The sequence below is a fragment of the Arachis ipaensis genome, chromosome B07 (assembly GCF_000816755.2).
Source record: "Arachis ipaensis cultivar K30076 chromosome B07, Araip1.1, whole genome shotgun sequence".
Lineage (NCBI taxonomy): Eukaryota > Viridiplantae > Streptophyta > Magnoliopsida > Fabales > Fabaceae > Arachis > Arachis ipaensis.
In genome coordinates, this window is record NC_029791.2 from 16,310,410 (window position 1) to 16,320,763 (window position 10,354).

Genomic DNA, 10,354 nt, shown 5'->3' on the forward strand with positions numbered 1-10,354 from the left:
AATTAGTGAATGCATTAGTTGGCAAATTAATTCACAATTATGAATGGCAATAATAATGGATTCAATTTAGAAGACTATAAAAGAAAGCAAGCAAATACATAAGTTTTTTTGTTCAGTAATATAATAACAACACACACAAATTTATATCTCTCATCTCTATTTTTCGTGCTCTCCGTAATCACAAGGCAACCTAAGCTTTTATCCATATTAGGAAGCTTTGTTTGCAATAATTTAATTAAGAAGAAGAACAGAAGTTGTGTTGTTTTAAGTGTTCCAAAAATATTAGTGTGGATTATATTTTTTATGATTCAAATTTAATTTTAGAAGATTTTCATCAAAGACATTCCACCTAAGAGTAGGACCGTAATAAATTCTTAAAAATAGTGTCTAATTAACACGATTCGTTATACATTTGATCTAATATATTTTTTAATTTATTTGTCTACAAAATTTTATTTATATTTAAAAGTAGTCAAAATATTATTTTAAAAGTCTATTTTTCTAACACAAGGATATGCTTCATTGAGAAGATTAGAATATATGCATGAACTATACAAATCCTGGAAGCTTTTACGATGGTAAAAATATTTTAAGATCCTTAAAAGACCAAAATATGTTATAGAATTGTGAAAAATTCGAAGATAGTAAATATGCCAATTTAGCATTAGCCTCCCTTTATTGTTGACGTGGACCGGAAACTGTAGACTTAACTCCAATTAACGTTAATGTGACCAATAAATGGAGTTCTTGTCTGGGGTGGTGAAAGTATTTTAAGGTCCTTAAAGGACCAGGATATGTTAAGGAATTGTGAAAAATTTAGGGGTTGATTTATAAATATGACAATTTAGCATTAGCCTCCGTTATTGTTGATGTGGACCAAAAATTATAGCCTTAATTCCAATTAACATTAATGTGACCAGAAATATTAAAATCAATGAAAGCAATAAGCAGCGTTATTTCGTTTTAGTTTCAATTGCAATGCTCGCGGTTTAGCCACCGCAGAGCTAAGGACCCAGAGTAGTAAACTAGCTTCACCCCCTCCAATCAACAGTGAAAACGTGGAAGGATCTCCTCTATAGACGGAAAACAACCTGATCCCATGGCAGCAGTGTTCAACAATACATCAACGCTCTCATTTTCCATCACCAACAATAAATGAGATTGGTGAAGGTAGCACCTTCTTGGGTGGAAGTGTTCTCCATTAATTTCTCTAGGATATTAAGATTGGAAGTTTGAGGCAGCAAGCAAAAGATGAAAATATCGTTGGGAAGGAAAGTGAGACCGATCAAGTTAATGGAGTCCCAAATGGAAAAAACGGCCCAGAAAAAGTTATCATCATACCAGCAGAGGAAGTTTCTCTCAACCAAAATCCAAAGCCACCTCCTTCCAAGGTCATCAACAAAAGAAGACGGAAGGAAGATGCATTTGAATATTTTTCCCCCTTCTGTTGGTAATTAAAGTTTAGGTGAGAGAAGTATTATGTAGAGTTTTTTTTCCTGTTCTTCAGATGTGTGATGTTCTAATTTGAGATATATCCAGTCTCTGTTTTCTGGGTTTGGTCGGCCTAATCCAACCCAATCCAAGACAACAAACAATAATCGTAGTAGCATTAACCATGAATCTAATCATGACCAGCTAGTAATTCTTAACAAGTGTTGGAAAACTTTTCTAAAATAATTCTATAGATGTATGGCTTGCTTCTCATCCACTCATATAGCATATTTTGCCTTGGACCTTTCAGATCCAACTTTCACTTTTTCCATCATAGACACTTTCATAAATCATAATCCCTACAGGCTACAGCCAAGAGCATGAATTATAAAACTCTAATCCCTAACTTCTCAGACCTATAAAATAAAAAAAGAAATAAAGAAGAAAGAAAGAGAAACTAGACTACACGTATATGGATGTGTTATATGCGCATTTACGGATGTGCCACGGTGAGAATTTTTATCTTCAACATTTTTTAAATTCTGAAGCCTATTAAGATTCTAGAAGTCTTTTATATATATTTAACATTTTTCAAAAATAATTTTAAAAGGATCTTAAATTATTTTACTCATAAATTCCATATATCACTGTCTTACAAATAGTATATCAGAAGTTAAACAGTAATATCAGAAGTTGTTTTAATCTTGTTCGGTAGGTCGGGTACCGGACGGATCGGGTCTGGACTCTGGGGTCAACGCTTGGGATAGTGGAGAGGCTCGTCTGGTCGTGGTCTCCTGGTCTCGGGTGTACGAGGTCTCGAGTACTTTACCTTGGGGGGAGAGCCAGTCTCCCCCTTATATACATGTCAGTAGCGGGCCCCTCAAGTGGACAGGCCCATACCCCCAAGGACGCTGTCCCACAGCTGTGTGCAAGCCGTACGGGACGCGTGTCCGGGTCGGGTGGAGGGCGTGTTGCTGGGCCGGAGGGAACTCGGGTCGGGTTGACCCACGTGAATTTGGGCCAGGCCGTAACAGTGCCCCCGACGCGTCAGCGATGGCCGTGAGGGCCATTGGTGGCGCGTGATGTCTACGTTCGTACGTTGTCGTTGGGTCGGCTGATCGTGGGAGAGACGCGTCTCTTGTGCGCGTGTCTCTTGATCTGCTGTGGCATCTGTTTGCCGTTTCGTTCTCCGCGCTGGGCATTTAATGCTCATAATGATTTGAAAAAACCTGCGCGCAAAGACTATCTTGCCCCTGCTTCCTTTCGCGCTTTTAGGATAGGTTTTTGGGTGGTTTATGTGGTAGCCGTAGTTTTTAGCCGTGTTTGGTCACGATTGAGTTGAAAAGGCGTAGTTTCTGAGTTTTTTCGGGCTCCCGACCTCAGAGACTAACGGAATGGTACCCCGCTGTAGGTATGCCTCGCGTTGTCTCCCGGTCTTCCGGATCTGGTGCGGCTTACGACCCGTATGCTTGGGTGACCGACGATATAAGGAGCTCACCCAACCAGATGGGCTTGGAGGAATTGACGGAGTTCCGGCAAGCCGGCTACTTGTGTGGGGGGACTGACGAAGAGGCCAACTACGAGGCCATTGTCCCTGCTCCCCATGAGCGTATTTATGAGCTCAATTTTCACTCCCCTCGTGTCCCCGATTGGATCTGGTTTTATAAGTCCATATTCACGCAAGTTGGCGTTCGGATACCGTTCTCCGAGTTTCAAATGGCGCTGCTGAGCCGGATATCCGTCCCCCCGTCTCAGCTTCATCCGAACAGCTGGGTTTCGATCCGCTGCTTCGAAATGGTCTGCGAGTACTTGGAGCTGCCGGTGTTGGTGGACGTTTTTCTCTTTTATTTCAACCTTACCAACCCCTCCAAACAGGGGAAGGCGAGGAAAGGGTTTCTTTCTTTCCGTTCTGCCCAGGGTAGGAAGATTTTTAGCCTTTTTGAGGACTCCTACCACGGTTTTAAAGATAAGTTCTTCAAGGTTCGTCCCGTCAAGGGTCGTCACCCCTTCTGGTTGTCGTTAGAGGGGGAGCGCCTTATCCAGACTTACTGGAGTTTTGGCGCGGGGTCGAATCCTTTCGTCAAAGTGACGTACAAAAGGTTGTCGGCTGTAGATAAGCAGATAGCCGACGTCCTTTTTGCTATCTTTGAAAAGAACCCCGTGAACCCACATCTTCTTATGGGTGAGCGGGAGGCCGCCAGGAGCTATATTCATGAGTTGTCTTCTTTGTTTGCCTATGTTTCTTTGTCGTTGTTTTTCTCTTTCCGATCTAACGACTAACGTGCCTGTTGTTTGTTGCAGTGGAAATGTCTGCCACCGTGACCGGTCTTGAGAATCTGATGAAGACCTTTTTTGAGGCAAGTGATGACGAGAATGCCGAAGAGAAGGACGTCGGTAATTCGGAGGGTCCTTCAGGGGAGAAGGAGAATCAGGCTTCCCCTACCCGGGATACCGAAACGTCGGGAAAACAGGCCGTAGGGGGTCAGGCTTCCCCTACCCGCGAGGAAGGGCCCGCTGATGGGCACGTGACTCTCACCCCTCATCCGGATAGTGACGTGGAGCTTATCCATACTCCCAAGATGCGAAAGATGTCTTCCAGCCCGGAAGGGGCCCTTACCATAATGGAGAGGAACTTTGATGCTACCAAATTCATTGACTCCCAACTGATACCCGGGACAGAAGAGCATTTTCATGAGACCGAACTGTCCGGGCAGGCGAGGTGGATGTATCGCACCTTGCTTCGTGGGCCGTGATAGCTCGGAAGGCCGAATTCGAGTTATCCGGTATGGAGGCGCTTCGGAGGAAGCTTGAGTCCTCTGCTAAAGCGAACAATGACTTTAAGGCTCAAGTTGAACTCCTCCAGGGTCAGCTGTCCGAGATGGGGGGAAAGCTTAGTGCTGCTGAGGAGAAGTCGTCGTTTGTTGCGGAGAGGTTGAAGGCGTCCGATGAGACCGTGGCCCGGCTTCTTGAGCGCGAGATGACATTGGAGGGTCAACTGAATGCCGCTCAGGGTCGGGTTGTCACCTTGGAAAAGGAGCGGGAGCAGGCCGTCTTGGAGGCGAAGGCCGCTAAAGCAGAGGCCGCTGAGCTTAAGAAGAAGCTTAAGGTGGCCAAGGAGCAAGGGAAGAATGCTATCTTGATGACCGAAGATGCCCTGAAGGCTCAGCTGAGGATCGCAGCTCCTGATTTCGACACGTCGTCAATTGGCGTTTTCAAGACTATCCAGGACGGAAAAATTGTTGACATGCCGAGGAAGTGAAGTCTTGTAACTTAGGATATTTTGTAATGCATTTGCTGAACAACCTGTTGTTCGTTCTTTGTTTTGACTCTTTATAAGTTATACTTGTTTGGTCGTTTGGCCGGGTTGTTGTTTATTGTATTTGTTGTTATTTCTCTTGGGGGGCTCGCGCCCGTTTTCCCGTTTTGTGATAGTTATGGCTTGGATTGCCGTGGTCGTGTTGTCGTCGCAGTTGTCTTTGGCCGTGACTAAGATGGCCCCCGGGGTGATCAGTCCCGGTCTGCCGTTTTAAGACGCGCTCGTGTGCGTCGCACGTAGGGAGGAAGTAAAAGAGCACACAAGTAGACAAGCATGAGTAAAAAGCAAATTAACTAAGTATGAGTTAATCGTTAGCCAAGCAATTTAACCAATATGGCGAATATTTGACAAGATAAAAAGGTAGATTGTCATGTGGACAAAGCGGGTATTTACTTATTTCTTTAAGTTCTCAGTTCGGCGAATCGTCTGGTCATGGGTAGAACCTTCTCAGGCTACCCGCATTCCATGTTCTGGGTACTTCCTTGCCGTCGAGTCTTTCGAGCTTGTAAGCACCTTTGCCGAGTATCTCCCTTACCCTGTAGGGTCCTTCCCAGTTTACCGCCAGCTTGCCTTCCCCTGGGGTCGAGACGCCGATGTCGTTGCGTCGCAGGACGAGGTCCCTTTCCTCGAAATCTCGTTTGAGGACTTTTGCGTTGTAACGCAGGGCTATTCTTTGTTTCAGCGCCGTTTCTGTTAGGTGAGCTATCTCCCTCGTTTCCTCAATCAGGTCTTTCTCGACTGCTTCGCTCATGCCCGCGAGCAGTAGTCGGGGGCTCGGTTCGCCGATTTCGACTGGTATCACCGCGTCGACCCCGTATGTTAGGCGAAAGGGAGTTTCCCCAGTAGCGCTTTGCTCGGTTGTCCGGTAAGACCATAAGACGGAGGGGAGTTCGTCAGCCCAGCTCCCTTTCTTATTGTCTAGGCGCTTCTTTAGACCAAGGAGGACGACTTTGTTTGCGGCCTCTACCTGCCCGTTCGTTTGGGGGTGTTCTATTGAGGAGAACTTTTGCTTTATCCCCAGGCCAGAAAGGAATTCCATGAACTTCTTGTCGGTGAACTGGGTCTCGTTGTCCGAGATAACGATCTCCGGGATACCGAAATGGGTTATCACCTGCCTCCACATGAACTTCCGGCAGTTGGAGGACGATATCGTGGCTAGTGGCTCAGCCTCCACCCATTTGGTATAGTAGTCGATAGCGACGATGAGGTATTTGACTTGTCCTGGGCCGACCGGGAAAGGTCCCAGGAGGTCGACTCCCCATTGTGCAAAAGGACGTGTAGTCGTTAGCGAGCTTAGCTCGGAGGCCGGTGCCTTGTGGAAGTTGGCGTTTTGTTGACACTTCGTGCATTTTCTGACGAATTCCTTTGAGTCCTTCATCATTGTCGGCCAGTAGTATCCTGCTCGGATGAGCTTCCTTGCTAGGGCTTTGCCCCCGATGTGGTGTCCGCAACACCCCTCATGGACTTCTCTAAGCACGTAGTCCGTTTGGTCGGGGTGCAAACACTTCAATAGGGGCTGGCTAAGTCCCTTTTTGAATAGTTGTCCCTGTATGATTGCATATCTGGCCGCCTCCCTTCTTAGAGGAGGGGGTCCCGGGCTTGGTAGCTTCCGTTTACCTGTGAGGTGACGACTTGGGAGTCGCTGCATACTTCGACCCTCGTCGCCCCGACTTCCCGAGCCAGCATTAGTCTGCCCAGGAGAGCCTCATATTCTGCTTGGTTGTTCGACACTGGGAACTCGAACTTGGTCGATTGCTCATAGATGACCCCTGCTGGGCTTTCCAAGATGACCCCTGCTCCTCCGGACGTTTGGTTGGAGGCTCCGTCCACAAGAAGCCTCCACCGTGTGCCCGTTTCCTCGGGAGGGTCGCCCGTTACCTCCACCAAGAAGTCTGCCATTGCCTGGGCCTTGATTGCATGTCGGGGCTCATACTGTAGGTCATATTGTGAGAGCTCGATGGCCCAGGTCATCATCCTACCAGCCAAATCAGGTTTTTGCAGTATTTGTCGAATCGCCTGATCTGTCCTCACAACTATACGGTGACTCTGGAAGTATTGTCTTAACCTTCGGGAGGACACTAGGAGCGCCAGCGCCAATCTTTCCAGTTTGCTATACCTCAGCTCTGGTCCCTAGAGTGCCCTGCTCACGAAGTAAACGGGCTGTTGTGTCTTTGCTTCTTCTGTAACGAGGACCGCGGCAAGCGCTTCCTCGGTTACTGACAGGTAGAGGTAGAGTGGTTCTCCGGCTCTGGGTTTCCCGAGAACTGGTGGTGCCGCCAAGATTTCCTTGAAGTGGTTGAATGCCTCTTCGCACGCTGGGATCCATTCGAACGTCATTCCCTTTCTCATTAAATTGAAGAAAGGTAGGGCCCTTGCTGCCGATGCGCCGAGGAAACGGGACAAAGCTGTTAATCTCCCAGCAAGTCTCTGGACGTCTTTGATGCAAGCCGGACTCTTCATTTGAAGGACCGCTTGGCACTTTTCGGGATTGGCTTCCACTCCTCTTTGAGTGATCATGAAGCCCAGGAACTTTCCGGCCTCCATGGCGAACGCGCATTTGAGCGGATTAAGCCTCATGTCGTGTTGCCGTAGGGACGAGAAAACGCCGTTAAGGTCGCTCAGGAGATCGTCAGGTCGTGCGGTCTTTGCGAGTATGTCATCCACATAGACTTCTACTGTTTTGCCCATGAGTTCGCTGAATATCTTATTCATCAACCTTTGGTATGTGGCTCCGGCATTTTTTAGACCAAACGGCATTACCTTGTAACAATAGATTCCCCCTGGCGTTATGAACGCCGTTTTTTCCTCGTCGGGTCGGTGCATCGGTATCTGATTGTACCCTGAGTAGGCATCCATGAAGCTCAGATATCTGTACCCTGCCGCTGCGTCGACGAGTGCATCAATATTAGGCAGGGGGTAGCAGTCCTTGGGACAGGCCTTGTTGAGGTCAGAGTAGTCCACGCACATTCTCCACCTCCCGTTGTGTTTTTTAACCAGAACCACATTCGACAACCAAGTCGAGTAGTCCAGTTCCCGGATGAATCCCGCTTCTAAGAGGCTGGCCGTTTGCTTGGTCACCTCTTCCGCCCTTTCCTGCGACATTTTTCTCCTTCTCTGGGCCACTGGTTTGGCTCCTGCCTTTACGGCCAGGTGATGCGACATGAGCTGGGGATCTATCCCGGGCATGTCGGCAGGTGTCCAGGCAAAGAGGTCGGCATTGGCCCTGATCATTTCCATCAAAGGCTCCTTTATCTCGTGGGGGAGGTTTCTGTTTATGAATGTGAATTTATCGTCCTCCTCGCCGACTCTGAAGTTTTCCAAGTCTCCTTCTGGCTCTGGTCTGGGTTTGTCGTCTACCCTGGCATCCAGGTCGGCCAGGAAGACCCCTGACGCTTCTTTGGATTTTTTCCTGAGAGAAAGGCTGGCGTGGTCGCAAGCGACCGCCGTTTCCAAGTCACCCCTGAGGGATCCCACGGATCCGTCATCGGTGATGAACTTCATCACCAGTAGTTTCGTACTGATAGCTGCCCCCAAGTCGTTAATGGTCTTTCTCCCCAGGATGATGTTATAAGCCGTCGAATCTCGTAATATCACAAAGTCTGCCATGACTGTTCTCCGTCTTTGCCCTTGTCCCACAGAGGTCGGGAGTGTGATAATTTCGTCCGGCTTGATGAAGTGGTCACCTAACCCTACCACACCGTGCTGGTGGGTCGTCAGGTCAGAATCTCTCAATCCCAAGGCATCGAAAACGTTTCGGAACATGATATTTGAGTCTGCCCCCGTGTCTACCAGGATTCGTTTGACGAGGCCAGTTCTGACCCTAGCCGTGATGACCATGGGCGGACTTTCCGGCGCCTCGTCGAACCATTGATCCTCCGGGCCGAAAGAGATAGGTGGGAGACCCTTAAGACTTCTAACGGGTGAGGTGGAGATCGCTAGGACCTTGGCATCTTTCTTCTGTGCCGATTTCGACTTCGGGGCGGTATTTCTGGCCGTCACCACGTTTACCACCGTGAGGCCGTGGTCGTCACCCTCTGGTTCTTGTCGTCGCCTCGTTGGTCGGGATCTATCTTCGCTGTCGTGGTCCCGGTTGCGTCTCCTTGGTTCCCTTATAAGGTGGGAGAAATCGGCGAGTTTGCCGTCCCTGATAGCTTGCTCGAGGGCGTCCTTTAGGTCAAAGCAGTCTTGGGTCTTGTGCCCGTAACCCTTGTGATACTCGCAGTAGAGGTTCTTGTTTCCTCCCGTCCTGTCCTTCAGTGGTCGGGGTTTCGCCAGTATCCCCTTTTCTGCTATCTGTTGGTAAACTTCTGTGATCGATGCTGTGAGGGGGGTGTAGTTGGTGAACTTCCCAACTCGGGGGAACGGTTTGGGTGGTTTACTCGGACCGCCGTCCCTGGCGTGTTCCTTTGGTCTTTCTCTGGCTTCAAAGTGCCGGGCTTGGTTATAGGCCGGCTGCCGTTTATTGGCAACCACAACCCGGCTGACTTCCTCGTCATTGATGTATTCTTTGGCCACACACTGGATCTCTTGCATTGTCCAGACGGGCTTTGTGGCGAGGTGTTTCCTGAAGTCCTCATTCGAGAGCCCGTTCGTTAAGCACAAACTTGCCACCGAGTCCGTCAGACCGTCAATTTTCAAGCACTCGTCATTAAAACGGTCCAGGTACTTCCTGGTCGGCTCTCCGGGTCTCTGTGTCACCCCCAGCAAATTGATTGGGTGTTTGGCTTTGACAATCCTAGTTGTGAACTGAGCCAAGAAGGTGTGGCTGATGTCGGAGAATTGGGTCACCGAGCCTTGCGAGAGGTTGTTGAACCACCGTATTGCCGGGCCCGCTAAGGTGACCGGGAAAGCGCGACATCTGACCTCGTCTCCCACCCCTTCTAGGTTCATCCTGGCCTCAAAGGCCGTCAAGTGTTCCAGGGGGTCTTGCGTTCCGTCATACTTCATGTCTGTCGGCTTGTCGAAGTGTTTCGGTAGTCGGACCTCGAGTACGGAACGGTGGAAAGGAGTCGCTCCTATTATGACGAGTCCTCGGGCAGTTCTTCTTGACTCGTCGTTCTCGCGGTGAGCCTCCTCGTCGCCCCGGTTCGACGCACGCCGCCTTTCGTGTCGGGCGTAGATAATGGGGTCCCGACTTCTTCTTCTGGGGCGTACCCGCCCCCCAGTGCTCTCCGACTCGTATCGGGGGCTCGGCGTGCGCCTTGAGCGGCTCCTTGAACGGGAACGGGTGGGGCTCCGCTCTGGGGAGCGTTGGTCGCGCTCTCTTTCTGCTAGCCTGCGCTCTAAGTCCTGCATTCTGTGGCGTAGTTCTTGCATTATCCTAGCGTGGTTGTCACCTGTCCCCCCGAAGGGGCGTCTCTCGTGAGTTTGCGTCGCATCCCTCGGGGGCGACCTCTGCTGTTGCCGGGATTCCGTCGCGACGGCGCCTCCCCCGAGCACGGGAGGCGCTACCTCGGAACCTGTCCCAGTCTGGACCAGCACGAAATCCATGGACGAGATCCCCACAGACGGCGCCAATGTTCGGTAGGTCGGGTACCGGACGGATCGGGTCTGGACTCTGGGGTCAACGCTTGGGATAGTGGAGAGGCTCGTCTGGTCGTGGTCTCC

The 10,354-nt window shown here is 49.5% G+C and overlaps 1 protein-coding gene and 1 long non-coding RNA gene across 2 annotated transcripts; one reads left to right on the forward strand and one right to left on the reverse strand.

Moving 5' to 3' along the window:
* On the forward strand, positions 435-1,448 carry LOC110264487. Its single transcript, XR_002350667.1, has 2 exons — positions 435-756; positions 968-1,448. It is a non-coding gene; the product is annotated as an uncharacterized LOC110264487 (long non-coding RNA).
* On the reverse strand, positions 7,609-10,237 carry LOC110265001. Its single transcript, XM_021107716.1, has 4 exons — positions 9,740-10,237; positions 9,224-9,436; positions 8,537-8,914; positions 7,609-7,629 (listed from the first exon to the last, which is right to left on the reverse strand). The coding sequence occupies exons 1-4, from the start codon at positions 10,235-10,237 to the stop codon at positions 7,609-7,611; spliced, it is 1,110 nt and encodes a 369-aa protein (XP_020963375.1).